Source organism: Lepisosteus platostomus, chromosome 18 (assembly GCF_059453375.1).
Source record: "Lepisosteus platostomus isolate fLepPlt1 chromosome 18, fLepPlt1.hap1, whole genome shotgun sequence".
Classification (NCBI taxonomy): Eukaryota; Metazoa; Chordata; class Actinopteri; order Semionotiformes; family Lepisosteidae; genus Lepisosteus; species Lepisosteus platostomus.
In genome coordinates, this window is record NC_142628.1 from 7,309,591 (window position 1) to 7,327,231 (window position 17,641).

Here is a 17,641-nt window from a genome sequence, read left to right on the forward strand (position 1 = left end):
TAGAGCAGGAAAAATATTAAATATAAAAGATAGTAAAAGGCATTTGTGGTTCACTGCTCAACTGATGTGCAATTTTGATATTTAAAGCTGAATCAAGCAATAATGTTACCAGTTACATCTCCAAACCCCCATCTGTCTGCCAATTTATGAGGTCAAGAAGGAAACATTTAAAAAAACATTTTCCCGTTAAGAATAATGTACATTGCTGAGTGGAAATCGAACTTAAAAAATAATCAGTTTTCTTTAAGTACAAAGTAGTGTGTAGTTCTGCAGTCAATTAATATTTGTACAACAAAGAGATCAAGTTAAAATGAGTCTTTTTGTTCAGTGAAAAGGAGTGTGGGAGTAATTTAATTTTCCATCTGACAATTTGTGCTTTTCATTGTGCTCCAGTGCTGCCCAGTGGATCTGCCTGTGTTGCTCCTGGACATGGATGAAAAAAAAACACTAGAAAAGTGTTCATCTACAGAGTGAATGAAGCTTAGTTCAAGACCTGTCTCATTTTTATTCTCAATGTTACAGTCAACTTCTAAATATGATGTTTGACATTTAAAAAGTCAGAATACATCATCCTTATGTAAGTAACTGACGGTATGAGTTTGTGTTGTGACAGCATTTCCTTTCCTGAATGTTGCTTCACGGTTACAGAAACCTCCCTTTATTATTTTTTGTCTTTTAAAAAAATTCAAAGAACATAAAGCAATATTGTTCTAATCTTCAGTGTTTTTAGTCACAGCAGAATGAGTTTATCAGTTTAGGATCTGTTGTTTCTCTAAACTTAGAGAATTCAATTAAACGTGTCTGAAGATTTGTTGTGCTTAGTTATGAACACCTTGTATATTCAATTTACACATACCATTTGCTTGCCAGAATACTTTTTTACATCAGATATGAAAATATGTGAAGGATGTTCATTGGGAATGCTTGTAAATTAACATTAAAATCTCAACCAGTGCTTTTTACTCAAAGGGATGCTTGTAACCCTAAGGCCCCAAGAAGCTTAGATTATAGGAACCTTAGAAATCTTTAAAAAATGATTTTGATGAGATCCTTTAATAAATTAAGTATTTGCTACTAAATAAATAAAGTCATAGCTACTAAATCAATAATTACTATCTCTTATTGTAACATTCTTAAAGTAAAACAGCCAAAAATAATAGTTCATTTAGTACCTTCTACTGTATACTTTAATTAAAAAATAGTTGACAATGTACTGAACTTTTCTTTGCTATGCTGCATTGCCTCTTCTTTCATTGGAGAGGCTTCAGTACACCAGTAACATACAGTATAAGGGTCATCCTGTTAAGACAAGGTCACTCTATTTAAAAAAATTAAATATCTGCAACTGCACAGATTATGTCAAAACACTGCAACAGGGAGGCAAAAAATCTGTGAGAGATGCCCCCCCCTCCCCACCCTAAGAAAAGAAAAAACAGGGTTTGTCATTGTTGAAGCCCGCCTCCGCCACTCCACCTGTACAAGGCTGGCACTGCTCTGGGTAAGATGGTTGGTGCCTCTGGCGAATGCCCACATTTGAACAAAAGCGTGCAAATATTATTGCATACACAGGAAGACCTCCATAACAGCTGCCATATTAAAGTTCAGTATTAGTTCCATATTAGTTCAGATCTAAGAATTATCATCGACAATAGCAACCTGCTACCTTGAGCTGACATCAAGGGCCCTATAATGTTGAGAATGCTCCAACAACAAAAGACAATGTCATTCCATGACACGGACCTCAGCAAACCTTCTGTGGTGTCTCCTTCATACTACTTCACTGCACAATAAGACCGCACTGGGCTTCATCATAATAAAGCATCCTTGCAGTTGCTACCGAGTCATTTTGAACTTGCTCGCCAAAGCAACGGTGTAGGGCAGGGATTGTTTCCAACCCCTTCTGTTGCAGATGTGTTCTGACGGATGTGTTTTGGAAGTATTTTGCGCTCGAGTGGTTTTAATTCTGCGTGTGACCGATGAGATCTTGGATGTGGCCAAGATGGCAGTGATGGCGACCCCCACGCTACTTCTGCTCAATGACTCTTCTCAGGGTGCTGCTGGTCTCCAGGCAGCATGGCTTTTCCTGGAGGGTCTTTTAAAACCATGAATAAGGTTCTCTGTTTTCCTGTAGGATCAGTGAAGGGTTTTAGCACCCTGTGGTTTGGTTCACTGAAGCAAGACAGTGGGGAAGAGGGGCAACTAGGCTGACGTTGTCTTCCTGTAGACCGACCTGGGCCTTTGGATAGTGTAACCTGAGGCCCGTGTCTTCCAGCGAGCGCTTCTGGAACAGAAGCAGAAGAAGAAGCGCCAGGAGCCGCTGATGGTGCAGGCAAACGTCGACGGCCGCTCTCGCGCCCGCAGGGCGAAGCAATCGGAGGAGCAGGCTCCACTGGTGGAGTCCTACCTCAGCAGCAACAGCAGCACCATCTACCACGGTAAGAGACACCAACATGTGACCCGTGGCAACCTGTTTCTGTAATTAGCTCTAGAAAATACGTGACCTTTTCTGTCTCTTGATTCTGTGCTTTTTCTCACGGCATCATTTGTGTCCGCAGAGACAAATCCATAGTAAATCACCACAGGAAATATTGTCCAGACTGAGGAGCTTCATCACTTCTATGCTGTTTGACTATTGAAACTGTACTTTCACTTTTGTAATTAACACATGTTCTGTTTGAGGGCAGCAAGGTGGTGCATTTCTACGTTGCAGCGCTGTGGCCCTGGGTTCAAGGCCCTGGGGTGCTATCTGTGAGCGGTTCTCCTCGTGTTGGTGTGGGTATTCCTCTGGGTGCACTAGTTTAATTCCACAGTCCCAAAACAGACTGGTAGGTTAATTGGCTTCTGGGAAAAATAGCATTGGAGTGAGTGTGTGTGCTGTCTAACATCCCATCCAGGGTATATCCTGTCTTGTGCCAGGACAGGCTCCGACTCCCCCATGACCCTGTGTTGGATAAAGCAGTTAGACAATGGATAGATGAATTTTCTGTTTAAGAGTATGATTGACCCAAATGGCTATTTATGCAGTTCTTTAAAAACGAAGGAAATATGTTTTTTGCCTACAGTTGTAGATACTGATGAAAAAAACAATAGCTTTTTATCAAGTACGATCTGAAATATTGCCTCCAACTACATTCTAGGTAGGTTTGTCTTTGTGTGTGAGTTATCAATGACCGAGAGCCATACATAAGATTCTGGCATAGAGTCCACGCATTCCATGAAGATAAATTACCCACTGAAAGTCAGTTCACATTTTAAATTTCTTTGTCCTTAACACAATAAAATGTGTTTGATAAAGAGGGTAATTTGTATCTTGTGTATAATGGGGACTGTAAACTAGATACTCTGTTACAGAGTTGGCAGTACAAGCTCTTCTCCTGAGTTTGCTACCAAACAAAGGACATGAACTGTAATATAAAAAAGATTGATATAGTCTGAAGCTACCGTGCATTTACAGCAGGGCTCATAGCACATTTCACCACAAAAGCTATAAAGCTACTTAATCATTGAGTGGGGTAAGATTAGACTCAAGGGAATACTTAAGTTCTCAACTGCATCAAAAATATAAGACTTACTGTAAATTTCTGTCAGGAAACAATGTAGCTTTGTTCTTTGTCCTGCTGTGATTTGTCTAACTATAATTAGAGGTCCTGTCAATCCACAGTCCAGTTTGATTTTTTAACATCAATCAATCAGTCTTCTTCTTTGATGGTAACCCACAAGTAAGATCTTTATTTCCTTAATTCTTCTTTTAGTTGACTATTATTGTAATATGAACTAAACATTGCACAAAAGCACTCTTACTTGTTATACAAATTGTTTAATTCATTCCAAAACTGGCTTAGAGTAGATTATCATTTAGACTTGAATCATTAATACCATTTTCCCCCCAAGAAGTAATTTACAGCTTTCAGTTTTGTAATGGGGAATTAAAATAGTATAGGTTATATAAACATTGCAGGGAACTGAATAATCATTGATCTCTTTATGGTCTTAAAAATATGAAGACAACTTAAATACTCAGTCGATACAAAAAACATGCTTTAACAAGTACAATGAAAGGCCTTTTACTCAAATATAGAGATGTCTCTAACTTTCACTTTATAAAACACAGCATAGCATCAGGAAAAAAAATTCTGGGCTTGAATGTCATGTGGAACCTCAGAGCAGTGAGACAAAAAAATTCTAGATTATTGCAAAAGAAAATCCCTTCAAGTGCAAACATTGTCATACAGAGAACTCCAGTAGGAGCCTGGCTGTACAACCAATTGGTAAATTGGTGTTTCGATTTAGTGATAAAGACTACTGGACTACTGTCAACTGATCATGAGCCATTTCTCGTTCAATAATTACAAAAGATACAGAGCCCGATCCCAAGAAAGCAGCATAAAAACTGCCAACATATTGTGAAAAAACAGAGCGTACATCTCTAGGGAGATGGTGCTGCCACAAGCTGAAAACACAATATTTATAAAATCTTCAAAGCCAAACATCTTTGGGAGTTTATTCTCAATTTGAATGTCACATTCTTTGTTATGAGATGGAAATTCAGTGTGTGCTTCTGATACTTATTTTTTAATGTATCAGGAAAGAGGCAAAACCCCAACTCCGTGAACTATATTACAGCCAAGACCAGGCTGTTATACCTTAAACTGACTGGGATGAAGCCAGATTATTTCCTTAATCCTCAATTTGTTTACTCTCAAACTTGTTGGGGTTTTCCCTGAATATTTTTCTTACATTTGTTACAATAACCATACTTTCATTTTGTTATTGTTGTTACTTACAACATCATGACATCATCTGCCGCCAGGCCTTCTAAAAAGATGGTCTTTATATAATATATAAGTCATAAATAAGTATATACTGTATATATAGTTCATGTCTTTGCTGGGCTACCTTGCTTTGAAAGAAGCAGAGGATTCTGTCAGACAAACCAATACTTAATTACAATAAATATAGGAGAAGTATGCGTTTCTTGTGTTCCTCACAGTTTCCATTCATTAAGCTAAATGATTTTAATCCATGGACCTAACGCACAAAGCTATCCTTCATGAATTATTGAAAGAAAACAATTTCAAATCTGGGAATGATTTTGGCTGTTATTGGATTCTTTAATTTGAAGGCCTTGAAGTTGCACGAAACAGTTGAATATGTGTTTAATAATTCATGGCTTCAGCTTGAGCACGAGAGGCCTTTCATTTCCTAAACGCTGAAAGGAACAAAATATAAAGGATGAATGAAGTATGTAAGCGAAGAAGAACAATATTCTTCTTGCCAGTGATGTCTCTTTGTTTTAGTTACTAGCTAAGACTCAATTGTATTGGGTGGCTGAAAATTATAATACATGTACTGTACATGTAGCACCCATCCAAATATTGTCTCATTTTATAACACTCCCATCAATTTCCTTTTCAGGCAGAAGTCATAATGCATATTACTTTCAGGTAAACCGCTGATTTTAAAATGTGACTGCTTTGCAGAGCCAAGGGTGCAATGATTAAATAACAGCTGCAAAATGCTTGAGCTTTACTACAACTAGAATAACAAAAACAAAGGCATCCTATAATCTTGCTTTTAGTTTCCTTCTTCTTTCCCTCTGCCTCTGATATTTATTTTCTTTTTTTTTCTATGGCAATCAATTTATCTTCTTTGCTGGCTATTTTTTGAATAATTGCTTGCGAACCTGGCGCTCATCTTAGAAGCAGGGTATGTCTCTGTGGCTTGTTTGGCTATTAAGGTTTTCTGCAGGGAGTTTATTAGATGTTCCTCTGTGACCTGTGAGAAAACAAAATAGAAAAGCAGCTCATTAGTCTACCTTACATTTCATTTGTTCATAAAGAATCAACAGCCTGTTTCTTAAGCAAAAAAGAAAAAGTAAAGGTGAGACTTTGGGCCAGATTTGACAGAAACATCATAGCAAATAATCTGCTCTTTTTATGTTAATAAAATTCAGCCTATGAATAGCCTAAAGTGTGCTATAAAATTGCATTTAGTTTAAAACCTCTCTGTTTAAAAGGCTTTCTGTATCTGGCCAGTGTCATCTTTCACTGTGGGCTCTGCTGGCTCTGTAGCTTTATCTAGTACTCTTCTTTTTCTGCTCTGTATTTCGTATCTTTATGTCTTCTTCTCTTTCTCTCTTTGTTCTCCTTTGTCTCCTGTGCTTGCCTCCATTTTTGTTCCAACTCCTCCTCCCTTCCCTGCGTAGTGCAAGAAGCCGAACAGGAGGATGTAAAGGTTGTAACGGACCCACAGGCACCCAGGTCTGCTAAAAAGGCAAAGTCAGCCCCATCAGCCTCCCAAACTGGCAGCGCCAAAAAGGAGAAAAAGGGGAGACACAAAGGTTAGCTGCATGCACCTTCATGGCCTGTTGTCATCAATAAGGATCTCAATGTTCCAACAGCTGGGGATCGTCCAGCTTTCTGTAAGACAACAAACCACTCAGGCATGCAAATATTCAAGAATTCATGCATCTTACTCTATGCTTGTCTCTGCTCGCAAGAGGAAAGGTCTTTGAACAATGGACAGGACTTTCAGCCACTGTGTACAGGTACTGGAATTGTGCTGCAGTCATCAGTAACAAAATCAGAAATGTGATGGAACCTGCAAAGAGCTTGACGTGGAAGAGATGTTCAGATCAGCACAGCTTGCCCATCTGGTTTGCATGTGATTGTGAAAGTGTGGTAAAACCTTGTGTGGTGTTGAAAAAAGGTTAGCTGTGTGCAGTGTAGTGGAAAGTGCAATGCAAGAGAATTTGTTAGGGCCTGTAGCTCAGAAAACTGATGGCATATCCGGTTATTAGGACATAATGGGATACATTCCTCTTTGTGAGCCCAGTAGCAGAGGTTAGGGTCAGGGTTCATAACTGAAAGGTTCAAGTCCCTGCTGTGGACACTGCTGTTGGACACTTGAGCAATGTCCCTTCCAGATAATGTTTCCAGTCCACCCAGATCTACAAATGGATACCAGCATCGCAGAGGGTAATAGCCCTGTGATGTGCTAGTGTTGCATCTGGGGGGAGTTACGTACAACCTACGGTATACCGTTAACAGTGTACATACAGTATGTTTATTGTCTGATTGCTTAATTCAGAATTTGAGATAAGCTCTGCTCTGATGATTCTCCAGGCTTGATTATGGGACTTCTTAATACTTTTTACTTTACCTAATTAAGTGTAAAATGTGGTGTGGTCTAAGAAATGATTTGATGGCAGTTTTTCATTGAAAGTTGGCAGTATTATTAACTCCCTCTGCATCAGAGTTTTCTAATTACATTTTGGCAGGTACTGTTTTTGTAGTATCCCCACAAGATGGTATTTCACGGTGCAGAATTATAATCATTGCAGGAGACCCCTAATCAGAACTGACTCCTTTCATACAAGCTGTCCAGTCTTTTTTAGTTTGGGCCTTTCACAATCCCTGAGATTTCATGTCGTGTAGGAATCAGTTAACCGTAACAGGGTGTTCTGATTGTGACATGAAAAACACAAATCTGATTGGATTTCTCTGGTTATCATATTGTTGCTCCATGCCCTTTGAAGAAAAAAAAACTGTGAGTTCACTGCAGTACACCTCATTAGTAACAAAAAAGGTCAGTGGATACAAACATCCTAAAGAAATACAGAGTAAACAAATAATGGCAGTGGCACTGAAATGCTCCCTGACCTGATTGCAAATTTATTTGCCTCCCTTGCTAATAAGTGTAAGGCAAAACAGACTCGGGAAAAAGTCAACACCTGTGTTATTTTTCCTAGTTTATTATGAATCACACAGAACAGCTTGTTACAAAAATAGGCATGACGCCTTTCCCACCAGGGACATCAGACATTGGCAGTGTTTTACTGACATACGTGTTCCTTATGTTATTTTATATCCACTCATCTGTTCAGATTACTAATTTCCTTTGTATGACATTGACTTGCATTGAGATTAATGTATTTTTTAAAGCGCCTTTGAATGAAGCCTTTTTGAACCCTTTCAGAATAGTCAAATGTTTATCCCCATTTTGAATAGAAATTAAGGTTTTTTAAAAGCAACAATACAAATGAGAAGAGGTTTGATACAGTCAAGACCTGTAGCATCTCATTTTGAGTTGCATTAAATAATGACACTTTTATAGCTCCTAGGATTATATATCTCTTCAGCTATGGTTTTATCCAACTCGTTAAATACCTTTAATTAAAATTAAACAGAAAGGTTTCTGTTTTGTTTCCCATTGTGGCCTTAATGACTTTATCACCTTGTCTCTTTCCCTCTGTGTAAATTTAAGTAGTTTTATTATATTAAGTGCTTGTGTTACTGACTAGCTGAAGCATTAAGAACATCATGTTCTCTGCTGTTTATAGCTAATTGAATGAAAATAAGATAATTTGCTGATATCTCTAAGAGCTAAAGAAGGGAACAGGCAAACTGATGCACTCTAGCAGGGATAAGCTTTTTAAAAGTGGGCTGATGTGTTTCTGACTGATTACTAATGCAGAGGCTATTTTGTGTCTATATTTCCATTCATAAAGAAAGTAATGTTAATTGGAATCATACAATTGTCAAAGGGTTGTTAAATAAATGCACAATTTTAGAAACTATTCTAAATTTGCATTTTGCAGAGGTTTATAAATACCTTCTGCAGTATTTGTGGGAATTAATTTTCATATATGCATGATAGGTTTGTGTACTAAACTTAGAAAATGAGTGAAGTGTGTTTTTAACTGGGGGTGCTTGTATTCTGATGTTCACCTTTGAAGAATTTTGTAGCAGTAAGCATTTCTGAATTTCTCACTTAGTGGTTCATCTAAGTTGGTTGTTGGTGAACATAGTGCTATGCTTCAGTAAGGGGTGTCTTATCACACAGCCAGAGTCAACAGGTAATACGTCTGTGGATTGGTTTGATGATAGACAGGAGTATTTTGTAATCTGGCAGGAATCGATGGGCCAGCTGCCTTTCAGGATGAGGCACTGGACCTGGGCAATCAGATTCAGATCCTGACAGTGGGACAGTCCAGCATATGTGAGGGGGAAGGAGACCCAGTGACCAGTACACAGCAGCAGGGCAAGCAAGACCTGCGAGTCACCATGCAGAAAAAAGGTACTGGCCGCCCTATGGTCTGATTCCTTTGTTGGTCATTGTTGGTCAGTGTCATTAACCACTGCTTTGCATTTGACCTGTTGTACTGGTGTTTGCAAATTACAGTTCCATTGGGCAGAATGTAAGGTTGGCACACAAATATATAAAAAACATTCCTTTTTAACTATTTTATCAATCCTGAACATACTTTCAGGATATGTAGGGTGTCATTGTTACGAAATTCAGCTCATATAAAATTCGTAATAAAACACTACCTTCTAATACAAGAAGGTTGCACTTTACATACTGTAGACATTGTAGTCATTGCTGCCCAAACCTGACCCTTTTGGTAAACGCACAACCATAGCTGCCCCAAGTGAACAGTGTTGATTATAAGAGAACATCATAGTGCCTGTCTTGTTAACACTTCATTTTTTTATTTTCTTCAGGTGTTTAAAATAAGCATTTGCGAAGTAACACTTGCTTCTAAACTTTTTTCAGTAACTTTAAGTTCAGTAACTTTCTGTTCTCTCAGAATTTACTCAGTCCTAAATGCCAGAATATTATGGGTCTGGAGAAAAGAGCACAGCTCAGTGTGGCATCTCATTAAGAACTCAGCATGCCCAGCAAAAATGTAGCTCCTGTCAGAATCATTCATGTGGGCTCTGGCTCCAGCACAATTGTGAGAGTGCTGCCTGCAGAACAGGTGTCTACTGTTCCTACTGTACTACCTCTGTGAATTATGTGATTAAGGCATCATATTCCTATGTGTTACTTATTCCATTTTCCTGTATTCTTGCTGATCTGTATTATACTGTTTTAGAAGCACATCACTTTGTGGATTTTCTGTTTCTGCCATTCTTCATACAGCTTATTTGTAGAATTTCACAGTCAAATGTTGCTTCTCATTTGTTATATCCATTATCACTACGCAAATTATCATGGAGAACACTGAAATATGGTATACAGTACTGTATATGTACTCAGTATTTCAATTACATTTTGTTTTGAAAAGGCATATCCAGTAGCATGAACTTTGATGAAGAAGAAGATGAAGAAGATGAAGACAGCTCCAGTTCTTCTCAACTCAACAGCAACACTAGACCAGGATCGGCCACAAGCAAGAAATCGAACAAGGTACGCAGTGGCCTTTGGTCACTGATCTTTTCTATGGAGTTAAATCTCCAGTGACATAAGCAGACACTTAGATGTTTCTCTGCTAAACATTTATATCTGTGCTACCAGACAAAATCTAGACAAATCTAGGTTAGAGCAAAGAGCGTTTATCCTCTTTGTGTCCTAAAGGGGAAGAGTAATTTGCAAATATCCTCAGATTTGAAGAACTGAGTTTTAGAAGTAAAAAAACCATAAAAGAACTGAAGTTTGAAGATAAACTATATCATTTTGACTTAGGCCTGGAAGAAATAGGAACTTCAAGCCATCAAGAGCAGGGTTTATAATTAGTGCATGGTGTGTAAGTCTGACTTTTAATGTAGCCTAAACCTTGAGAAAAACTTTTCCTCATTTCATTTGATGGTAAAAAACAGGATGTGTGGAAAATGTGAGAAAAGGGATGAAGAAATTCAATCTGCGCTGTTAGGAGACTCACATTACCGCGTGCTCTGTGTATTAAGATGTCACTTTACATAAGATGACATTTTACATGATAGTCATACTGCTTTACCTGTATATTTTCATAGCACTTCCGCCTGCAATCACCCCGTTGTGAAAAGATATGGGTTGATGTTTGTTGTCTGTCCCCCTGGCCTTCTCCCTCCCTCTCGCTTGCCGCCTGGTCCCTCAGGAAGCGGCGTCCGCGTCCACCCCCCCAGCCAGCGAACCCGCGGTGGACGTCGACGACCTGGAGGAGTTCGCCCTGAGACCGGCCCCCCAGGGCGTCACCATTAAATGCAGGATCACACGAGACAAGAAGGGCATGGACAGAGGAATGTACCCCACTTACTACCTCCATCTGGAGAGGGAGGATGGCAAGAAGGTCAGGCCGCGCAGATATTAACAGACTGATGTTTTCGGACCCAGTGCGGCATGTCTTGTTTTACCTTTCCTGTGCGCACTATTTTTCTCTCCTCGCTGTTGTGTGTGAGATGGGAAACCAGATTTTCTCTGTACACTGAAAGCTACTTTGTCCCCTTATTCCCCTTTCCCGAACCCTCTTCTTTCTTTGCCCTATTTATGGCACTTATGTTTGGCAAATACAGTATATTGAATTGCTCCATTCGAATTGCTATTGATTGCACAGCAATCCAGGGGTAGTCTAACTTGCTCCCTGCGTCTGCCCATTTAGGCTCCTTAAGACTAAGCGTCTGGGGATAATGGATGGAAATGGGACCACAGGGAATGTATTACACCAGTCAATGTCACATCACGGTGTTATATATTAACTGAATTTGACCACCATATTAGCTTGCATGCGCCCTGCAGTGATGACTTGTGATTTCAGTCCCCTCTGGCTTGTATTCCTCATAGCAACATGCTTCTACTGTAAAGCTCACCTTTTAAAATGTCTGGCAGATTTCACTGTTGTGCCTTATAAGTTTCCACCGTGCAGTTGGTTGAATAGGCCAGCAGAATTGTAAGTACTGTGTTGCTAAGTATTTCCTGCAACACACAACGTTCAGTAATGAGTTATAAGAATGTAATACCTAAAAAAAAGTCTTCATTAACTACTATAAAACCAAACTGAAGAGTTATTTTATTAAATTTGCTGATGAGGTGGCTGAATGCTAGTTGTGGTGAAGAAAGGTGTAGTGGTTCATGGGTGATCACCTGCGCTTCCAACAACAACTGGGGTTCTTGACACCGGTTCCCATCTTTAAGAGTGTGACCCAAACTCAATTTCCTCACATTTCAATAACTAGGAATAACAACACCCATTAAGTTTCCTGACAGGATTATGTAGTGTTTGTTCTCAATCTGGCTGAAGCTGCTTGGCTGAGGCCTGACCTCCTGGCCAGAGGACGAGGAGGCTGGGACTCTCTGCAGAGAGCGGAGTGACCCAGGGGAAGCTGCAGAGGTGGAGATGGGGTGGAGTTCAGATGCACAAAGCCGTATATGAGGGAGAAAAGGGGATCATATACAGTATTTATAGTGTTTTATGAGAGAAATTTATGTCAGGAGTGATTGCGAATTACTGACATCTGAGTCTGATTGAACTTGGTTGTCATCCCTCCCTATCGTTATAAACTCATCACCACATGTGGCTAGTTGTATGTTTCACTGTGGTATGTATATAAGCCTAACATAATGATATGCACTCAATAAACACTGACAGTGCACATCTTCGTATGTGAAATATGTGAAATTCTTCTTCTTTAACTCATTTAAATATATTTGTGAAGCATATGAGGGTGTTTGCATGAATGTGGCTGCTGTTCTAGATCACATTTACTGTAATCTTAAACACAAACCAAATCATTTCCGCAGAGTTTGGATCTCTTGTGTCTTGTTTTAAGGATAAAGAATGTACTGTGGTTGATAGTTATTCGGGTTTTGGATATGTGCCTTTTTTTAGACTGAACCTCTTATTAAATACAGGCTATTAATCACAGCTCTGACGTTGACATCCCCAGTCTCAATTACCTTCTAAACCATCAGTATGTGAAATCATGGTGATAAGGGGTTGATAGGGAAAATACTGCAAATTGCTTTATAGATTTTTTTTGCTGTGAATTGTTTTCAGCGTATTATAGCTGTCTCTGAAGGAAAGCTAAAAACAATGCTTACAACTCTTCTGGCATCGATTTTGATTTTTTGTTATATTAAAGCCAACCAGATAGATATCAAAAGAGCCATTAAAAGTAGAAGTAGTCTTATTTCTAAACCAACAAGCAACGGTATATTGTGTGTCACTGGATTTTCTCCAAGTTATTTTTTTCTTTCTTAACTGGACCAGAAATACTTCTGTTTGTTGTGTGCCGGAGATTACTGTGCAGGTGACATTCGCACAGGGAATGGCCACATCACAGAAAATCCACCTAAACATTTTTGTTTGTTCATGTCCCTGCTTTACAAGCTATCATCTTTTTGGCCAAGCATGTTTTGCACTAGTAGTCTTCAGATGTAATTTTCTTCATGTAATTTCTGGCCTCGTAGATCCAGCTAATATGACTGAAATATCAGGGCACTGGAAAGGCAGCTTGTTGTTATGAGTTAGGCTGTGTCATTAAACTAAGACCTTTTTCATTGATTGGCTTTAATAGTGAATCGGGCTTTGTTTAGGTCTTCCTGTTGGCTGGGAGGAAACGAAAGAAGAGCAAGACCTCAAATTACCTCATCTCCATAGACCCTACTGATTTGTCTCGCGGTGGAGAAAGTTTCATTGGGAAACTAAGGTCAGTCTCAGAAGACGGCTTCACAATGCACTGATGTGTTGCAGCTTTATCAAACCTTTTAATGTTTGCTCCAACAGTATCTTCAGAGCACAAAAATATTTTGAAAGTTATCTCATACCTCTTCATTTGAGTACAACATATAATTACAACTTGTCAGGCACGTCAGGCTCTTTTTCTCAGTTTCTCTTTCAGGATGTATTGGTAGACATGTATCTGTTGCTATTTAAATGTTGGGAAATGCACTTAGCTCTCTATATAATTATTTATCAATTACACTTCATATGTGTTATATTGTAATTACTGTGCTTATGGTGCTTTGTGGCTGAGAAGCAGTAAAATGATTGAAGGGTGTCCTTGATTAAAACTGCCCTCAGAACTGTGGATTCCAGGAGGTTATGCATATGTACCATATAGTCACCTTTCAAATAAACAATAAAATGTTGTGCACATTGCGATTCCTAGTTGTTAACATGTTTTTTTTTTATATATTCCTGTTTTGAGTTTTCTGTTGAAGAGAACTGGGTTATGCACCAGCACAGGTCTTTGGGGAACAAAAGACCTTATTGCTGCAGAATGAAGTCTCATTTATTTTCATATAGATTACTGATGAGCATCCACATCATTTTGCTTAGGAAGATGGATTACAGCCGTTACGGCATTAATGGAATGAGAAAATAAAAATGTCTCACTTGCATTTTAAACAGAGTGAGAATATTTTGGTCGAGAAAATATATAAGATCCCTTCCTCTTGTGGTATAATTACTATAGCAGTAAATGAAACACTGGGCCTCTATTTCAAGGGCACAAAATGACATTCGTGATCCTTAATGATAACAGCTTTGCTCTAGCTGCTTTGCAGGTGTGCTCTGGAAGAGGCTTTTTTCAAAAGACAATACTCAAATGTCAGTTCAGATTCAGAGAAGTGACTCATCTATCATAAGTGAAGCTTATCTTGAAGTGTCAAATCCTCTCTCTCTTTTTTTAATTCTTTTTTTCTGTCATTCTGTTACTCGAGCAGTTCAGGTGTGGTTGTTAGATGAGCAACTGACCTTTTCAGCATTGTTAGCTATAGTTTGTTGAACTGCATTATGTAAGCTTGATTACATGGCAAGGTCATTTTAAGTCAGCTGAACACATTTGTCTGAGCTGGAAATACTTTCATGTTTAATTTTTTATGCCTTTACTCTAAATCAAATCCCTTAACAGAAAGACACAAAAATTGCACTTCAGTATGATACAAGATACAATATTTTGCAGGACTGTATTGTTTTATTGTTTTTATTGTCTTGAAATAGATCAGGATTCTATGAGCAGCCATTTAACTCAGCCCTTTATGTTGCTGTAATATATTTGGCTCTGGCAGCCACTTAAGCCATTTCCCTGGTCTTTGGCATTGATTGAATAATCAGATTTGTAGGCTGCATCAATGACAGCTGATGTGCATTTTGTTTTATTGCTTGAAACCTGCTCCCTGGAGCCCATGATAATTGCAGCCACTTGCTTATGTATTTTTCAGATCAAACTTAATGGGGACCAAGTTTACAGTTTATGACAGCGGTGTGAATCCCATGAAGACCCCTTCCAGTGTAGAAGCAAGTAACCTTCGTCAGGAATTAGCAGCTATTTGCTATGTAAGTCCCTTTTTTCAAAGTTGACCTGCATTAATGATTTGAAGAAAGTAAAACGTGAATGTGTCATAAGCAGCGTGTAAATTATCTCTTGAAACTTTCTGTGCCATTGGAAAAGAAAATAATAATTTCCAGTTTGGGGTATTTTGGGGGGGGGGGGTTGTGAAATTAATTTCTTTGTGATCTCACAATGACAAATGTTTGATTTATTCTTTAAATTCATTATGCTACTTAAAACTGTAGTTTATCTTGATAAGAATCTAATACCATAAAAAGATGCTTCTTGAAATTGATGAGTACATTTACCTGAAAGACATTAAAAGTATTTTTATGAAATACTAGTTATATAAAATAATTGTTACTTTTTAAAGTAGAGTTAAAGAGTTTTTCCTCTTCATGTGAACAACTATTTTGTATTTTTATTTCATACATAAGTTCTCTATCTAAATCGGACTACTTTCTGATGACACCATGGAAGATCAGTTTTATCAGTGTTTTGCTTCAAGAAAAACATTTAAATACAAAGACAACTTATGCTGTTTTGGCAAGTGTGAAAAATTAATTGATTGACAATTCAGAGAGATTTGGATGTTATTTAATTATACATGTGGGTTTTTATTCAGCGCTCTTTGAATTGGAAAGTTCAAACTGTTGTTAAGTCAAAAAGGGCATGTTAGCAAAGACAAATAGTTACTATCTTGTACATATAAAAAAGGTAAATGCCAAAATTCTTCCTCACTTAACAACAAGTCTTGAAACTGTCAGTGTTTTGGTAAATGCAGTGTATTACATTTTTAAAAAATAGTAAATGTAACAAGCCAATATTTCTCCGTGGAGTGGAGTGGTCCTGTACTTCATCTGTGAAACATGAAGCAATGAGACATCTAGTGTTCAGAAAGAGGATTTGCATTTTTAAAATAAATGTGATTAAATATTAACCCTAGTTAATGCCCATATTAACCCTAATTATCCTTTTTCCCAATATTTTTTAGGAAACAAATGTTTTAGGTTTTAAAGGCCCCAGAAAAATGAGTGTGATCATTCCCGGTATGAATATGGATCATGAGAGAGTCTCAATTAGACCACGAAACGTAAGTGCGTCAGGATGTGATATTTTTTTCAAAGGGAATTAAAAGAAGTAAACACATTCCTGCTCAGTCCTATCTGTTCACAGTCACTTACTGTCAATTGTGGAACAGCAACAAAATATGTTAAATCACTAAAAACTGTAATACGATAGGTAATGAATTGGAATGTAATGATCTAGCAAGAACTGGAGGAAAAGCATTAAAATACCTGTCAGGACAGTTCTCGATGGAAGAGTTTAGTGTCTTGATATGAAAATAATTGTTTTTGTTCTCCTTAAGAACTTCTCTTGTGGAAAATAGATTTTCTTTTCTTTGTACAGTTGAAGCAGCACTTATTTATTCATACCAAATGGTCTTTGTCTTCTGCATATGTTTATTCTTCACACACCTGAGTAACTTCTGTAAACCTTGTTTATTTAAATTACATTCTTTGCATGAAGAATTATATGCTGCTGAAACAAATTTATTTTTGTTTTATAATTTTACAGATCATAACTCTTAATCAAAGCATTTTTTTAAATGTACTGTTAGTTCAACATTAACTGAGTAATTACAATAAAAACTGCAAACACTTTACAGTATGTACTGCTAAAATATTTGGCATGGTATTTTATTCATCGTAGTACTAAAACACTATAAAATTGTATTTTATTCAGCTATGGCCTATGACAATAAGATCTGTCTATTGTCTAATTCTAATGTCTATTGTCTAATTCAGATAATTATTATACAGTAAGTCAGTCTGAGATCAGAATACCTAGCATGATGGATGGAAATTGTAGGTTCTTATTGTTAATTACTCTGTTTGGTTGTGACTGAGTTGTATGTACAGACCTGATACGCCTCTTGGTTTGACTTTGCTTTGCCAGGACCATGAGTCTCTGCTTGCTAGGTGGCAGAACAAAAACACAGAGAGTGTGATTGAGCTGCACAACAAGACCCCAGTCTGGAATGACGACACCCAGTCCTATGTCCTTAATTTCCATGGAAGAGTCACACAGGCGTCTGTCAAGAATTTCCAGATCATCCATGACAACGATCGTAAGTGTCCAAGATTTTCTCTTTTCTTTTCATTTCATAAGATGGGATATTTATTATTTCCTAGTAGTAGAGGATTGGATCCTATTGTAATTTTATCATAAAGTTGTTTTCCAAAGAACATGTTTAAAGAAATATGGGTGCTTGATTTACTTTGTATGACTAGTTATGATCATGTAAATGTGGATATGTGTTATTGTCAGAAGGAGTACCTTATGTGTTTCTGGGACACAATGCAGTACTTTCTTCTGATAAATGAAATGAAAGTACCACAGCACTTACAAGTGCTTGTGAGAGCTTTGAAAAATTGGGAGATTGAATCTCTGCTCTCAAACAGAATTGGTGCTTTTAATACCAAGATAAGAGCGGAACTGAAAGAACAGACTCCTTCTCAGACAAAGAACGTGTATCTGGGTGCCTCCTCACTGATTGTATTCTGCAAGTCTTTCCAAGGCTAGGGTCCAGCACAAAATAACCA

General features: G+C 37.9%; 1 protein-coding gene across 3 annotated transcripts in view; it reads left to right on the forward strand.

The window, feature by feature from the left end:
- Nucleotides 1-17,641, forward strand: part of tub (TUB bipartite transcription factor) — a 69,335-nt gene that overhangs the window by 45,874 nt on the left and 5,820 nt on the right. For 2 of the 3 annotated variants that reach the window (XM_088611911.1, XM_088611912.1), the window contains exons 3-11: nucleotides 2,273-2,435; nucleotides 6,206-6,340; nucleotides 8,914-9,078; nucleotides 10,073-10,194; nucleotides 10,862-11,053; nucleotides 13,297-13,409; nucleotides 14,926-15,040; nucleotides 16,030-16,128; nucleotides 16,995-17,166. In XM_088611911.1, the coding sequence (XP_088468037.1) occupies nucleotides 2,273-2,435; nucleotides 6,206-6,340; nucleotides 8,914-9,078; nucleotides 10,073-10,194; nucleotides 10,862-11,053; nucleotides 13,297-13,409; nucleotides 14,926-15,040; nucleotides 16,030-16,128; nucleotides 16,995-17,166 (1,276 nt within the window). The remainder of the gene's footprint in view (nucleotides 1-2,272; nucleotides 2,436-6,205; nucleotides 6,341-8,913; nucleotides 9,079-10,072; nucleotides 10,195-10,861; nucleotides 11,054-13,296; nucleotides 13,410-14,925; nucleotides 15,041-16,029; nucleotides 16,129-16,994; nucleotides 17,167-17,641) is intronic. The other variant, XM_088611913.1, reaches the window with a different exon arrangement.